This window comes from Protobothrops mucrosquamatus, unplaced genomic scaffold, assembly GCF_001527695.2.
Source record: "Protobothrops mucrosquamatus isolate PMUCROS unplaced genomic scaffold, P.Mucros_1.0 scaffold1127, whole genome shotgun sequence".
NCBI classification, from domain to species: domain Eukaryota; kingdom Metazoa; phylum Chordata; class Lepidosauria; order Squamata; family Viperidae; genus Protobothrops; species Protobothrops mucrosquamatus.
In genome coordinates this window covers 434,877-439,112 of record NW_015387345.1, presented here as the reverse complement: position 1 = coordinate 439,112, position 4,236 = coordinate 434,877, and the positions used below count along the sequence as shown (strand labels likewise).

Below are 4,236 nucleotides of genomic sequence, written 5' to 3'. Positions count from 1 at the left end.
TCTAGTTTAATGAAGAGAAGGACGAGGGGGGACATGATAGCAGTGTTCCAATATCTCAGGGGCTGCCACAAAGAAGAGGGAGTCAAGCTATTCTCCAAAGCACCTGAAGGCAGGACAAGAAGCAACGGATGGAAACTGATCAAGGAGAGAAGCAACCTAGAACTAAGGAGAAACTTCCTGACAGTTAGGACAATTAACCAGTGGAACAACCTGCCTCCAGAAGCGGTGAATGCTCCAACACTGGAAGTTTTTTAGAAGAGACTGGACAGCCATCTGTCTGAAATGGTATAGGGTTTCCTGTCTGAGCAGGGGGTTGGACTAGATGATCTCCAAGGTCCTTTCCAACTTTATTGTTGTTGTTGTTGTTGTTGTTATTATTATTATTATTATTATTATTATTATTATTATTATTATTATTATTATTATTATTATTATTATTATAATATTCAGGAGGTTATTACTATTAAGTGCCTTAGATCAGAGTTCCCCAACCTTTTCAACTTTGCGGACTGACGGGGGCGGGAGAGAGGGGATAGTCCCGCGCATGTGGTGGGCAAGTGTGTGCACATGACTGCCTGCTCACACGAGTGGGGATGCGTGCACATTCATGCTTGCTCGCCAGTTCCAAAAGAATCAAGGCCCAGTAGTGGGCCGGGGCCCAGGGGTTGGGGACCCCTGCCTTAGATGTCTACTGTGAACATTCACCTCTTCTCTAAGTGTGAATGCCACGTGTGAGTTTTATTCGCTCTCTCGTTCCCCTCACTTTTTAATATATAGTTCATTCCAAATCTTTTAAATTTACTGCAGTTTTATTTGTTGCATTTAAATACTTCTTCCCAGCTAACTTGCTGTGCCATTTTTCAAGATTTTCAATATTAGAAAGATATTTCTTCTTTAAAAGTAAACTCTCTGGTTCCCCCCCAAATTGGCTTTGAGGCTTTTAGTGCTCATATAATACATGCTGTATCTCTCCCCAGATGTCTGGAGCTCCATGGTTATCAAGTTCTACTCTATGCTTCCATTTATATTTTTAGTGATTTTCTTTTATTTAGTTGTGTGTTTCTTCTTGTCGTTACATTTTATTACCCTATAAGCCACTTTGTGCACCTGCATTTTGGAGAGGGAAGGCAGGAAAGAAATCCTTCTGTAAATTAGACACAGAGAGAGAGAGGGAGAGGGAGAGAGAGAGAGTGTGTGTGTGTGTTTAGATAGATGCATGCATTTATATGCAAATTCCTATTTGCTGTACACCTGCAACGACTTCTTTGGAGTCTAACATAATAGTTATTTCTTTTTTTTAAAAAAAAAATCTTTCCTCAGGTTGGATTTAAACCTGCAGGAGGCATTCGCAAAGCCAAAGAGGCCTTGATCTGGTTTTCACTGATGAAGGAGGAATTGGGAGAGGAATGGCTGAAACCAGAACTCTTTCGTTTGGGTGCCAGTACTTTGCTGGGAGACATTGAAGGAGAGGTGAGATTCGAAGCGCTGCCTTTCAGCAGGAAGGTTCAGCTTACTCAACACGTTTAACTCTTAACCTGGGCTAACATAGCACAATTGTTGGCTTAATAGAAGGTATGAAGGGCTGCCACAAGGCAGAGGGGGCCAGGTTGTTCACCAAAGCACCAAAGGGCAGGACAAGAAACAAGGGTTGGAAATTGATCAAAGAGAGAAGCAACCTGGACTTAAGGAGAAACTTCCTGACAGTGAGGACAATCAACCAGTGGAACAACTTACCCCCAGAAATCGTGGGCGCTCCATCACTGGAGATTTTCAAGAAGAGACTAGACATTCACCTGTCTGAGATGGTATAGGTTGTCCTGCTTGAGCAGGGGGCTGGACTAGAAGACCTCCAAGGCCCCTTCCAGCTCTATTCTATTCTATTCTATTCTACTCTATTCTATTCTATTCTTCTTCTATTCTGTCAAGAGCGAAAACCTGACAGCTACATGCCTTATTGTTTTCATCTTGTCATTAGAGTAAGGTTGGGGGGGGGGGGGAGAGAGAGATGAGGCTTCAAATGGGTTAGTTAGAGAAACGAAACCTCTCCAGTTCTGCAGATGTTTATCGGGACAAAGATTTATGGAAACTTTTCAAGGACATTCTAACTGCTGTGAAGAAGATAGCAGAAGGTTCTCAAAACAATGAGAAGGGGACAACTGAGAGATTTGGCAGGGAATGTCATTGTTATATGCTTTGGTTAGATGTTTTGGGATTTTAGAGTTAGTTTTCCTTTGCCTATTAGATCTTGATACGAATGGCAGACAAATAAAATAAACGAACGCTTTAACCCAGTGTTTTTCAACCGTGACAATTTTACGAGGTGTGATCTTCATCCGACTGGGAAATTCTGGCATCTGAAGTCCCCACATCTTCAAGTTACCAAGGTTGACAAACATTAGTTTAGTCCAGGGATAGGCAACCTTGGCTCTTTTATGACTCGTGGACTTCAACTCCCAGAATTCCTGAGCCAGCCATGCTGAGGGGAAAGGGAGTTTCCAAGCTGAGCCATGCTGGCTCAGGAATTCTGGGAGTTGAAGTCCACGAGTCATAAAAGAGCCAAGGTTGCCTACCCCTGGTTTAGTCAAAGCAGAAATCTTGGAGGTTCTGCTGAAAATGGAAGAAAAAGCTGAACTTGGCTGGCTGTCAGTGCAAGACACTCCATTTAGATAGGGCTCAAAATCAAGTGACAAGCTTTGCTTTTCTCCCAGCTAGATTAGCATAGACATTAAGTCGCTAGTCTGGCATCATTGTCTTTGGACAATGCTCCCTTGGCTAAGACATAGAAATGAACACTGCCCCCTAGAGCAGGGGTCCCCAACCCCCGGTCTGTGGACCTGTACCGGGCCGCGGCATGCCAGCAACTGGGCCGCACAAAGGCAGCACACAAACCCACGCCTCCTCCGATCTGTGGAAAAACCTCTCGCCACGTAACCGGTCCCTGGTGCCCAAAAGGTTTGGGATCTCTGCCCTAGAGTCAGAAACAACTGGGCAGGGGAAACCTTTATCTTTAACCTAACTGTACATGATTGTTGTGAATTAGAGTGAGTCCTATATATCCCATTTTCCATGGAGAGAGACAGAAAATTGCCAAATAAATCTAAGATGAAGCATACCAGGTGAAACAAAGAGTATCAGCTCATATTTCCTTTTTAAAGAGAACGGCTTTAGATAAGGCATGTTCTTAATCAGTGTGAATAATTAAGTGTCTATCCGCTGGGTCCATCTTTGCATTAACCTACCCATAATTTGCCAGTTTTATTATAGTGGTTTAATTTCTGCTTTCTTTGTTTCCATTGCACAGATTTATTATCATGTGACTGGCAGACATCCTGCTTCCTATGACCTGCCCATGGCTTAGACCAGTGACTGATTCGTGCTGTGAAAGAGAGAAAGAATGAAACAAACAATGTCCTGGAATTTTTTTCATGATACCTCGTTCTTACTAAGTGCTTACAAAACGGATTAAAACTGTGGTGCCGCCATTTTACAGTTTCAGTGTTCTTAGAATGTCCCAAGGCCCAGGTGAATAAATGCAGGAAGCTTTGAATGTTGAAAATTTCTACTGCTAATTTTGCTGTAAGGCAGTGGTTCTCAACCTTTTTAATGCCGCGACCCCCAACCGGTCGTAAGTCGAGGACTAAACCGGTCGTAAGTCAAGGACTAAACCGGTTGTAAGTCGAGGACTACCCAACCGATCGTAAGTCGAGGACTTTCCCTGCCCGGGAGCGCTGTGCATGCGTGGTTCCGCCCCCTGCGCCGGCCGAGGCATAGCTGGCAAGCGGCAGAGACGGAGCAGGCCGACCACCAGCTGGCCCAGCTCAAGGGAGGTAAGGCACCCACTGGAAAAGGGGGAAAAAAATGGCGGACAGCCTTGCTTGGCGACCCCCGTGAAATGGTTGATCGACCCCAAATGGGGTCGCGACCCATAGGTTGAGAACCACTGCTGTAAGGGCATACGTTGACTTCAGTCTTGATTTCAGAAAACAACCGGGAAATGATTATTTTGGTGTGAATTTTGTACTTGAAATTAAGCATTTGATATATAAATAAAGTATTCCAAAACATGATGGTCAGCAGTATTGGAATGGACCTTGATAAAAGCACCTCAGTGGTGCAGAGTTTTAAAAGGATGCTATTTAGGCTTTTAAAAAGTATATGGATCCAAACTGGTGTGTGTTATGAGGGAAGGATGTAACTGCACACCAATCTTGCAGTCCTGACTAGGAGTGTGGTCAA

General features: G+C 44.0%; 1 protein-coding gene across 1 annotated transcript in view; it reads left to right on the top strand.

The window, feature by feature from the left end:
* Nucleotides 1-3,389, top strand: part of DERA (deoxyribose-phosphate aldolase) — a 51,370-nt gene extending 47,981 nt beyond the window's left edge. The window contains exons 8-9 of the mRNA XM_015820422.1: nt 1,321-1,470; nt 3,302-3,389. Of these exons, the coding sequence (XP_015675908.1) occupies nt 1,321-1,470; nt 3,302-3,358 (207 nt within the window). The 3' untranslated portion in view covers nt 3,359-3,389. The remainder of the gene's footprint in view (nt 1-1,320; nt 1,471-3,301) is intronic.
* Nucleotides 3,390-4,236: the final 847 nt, after the last annotated feature.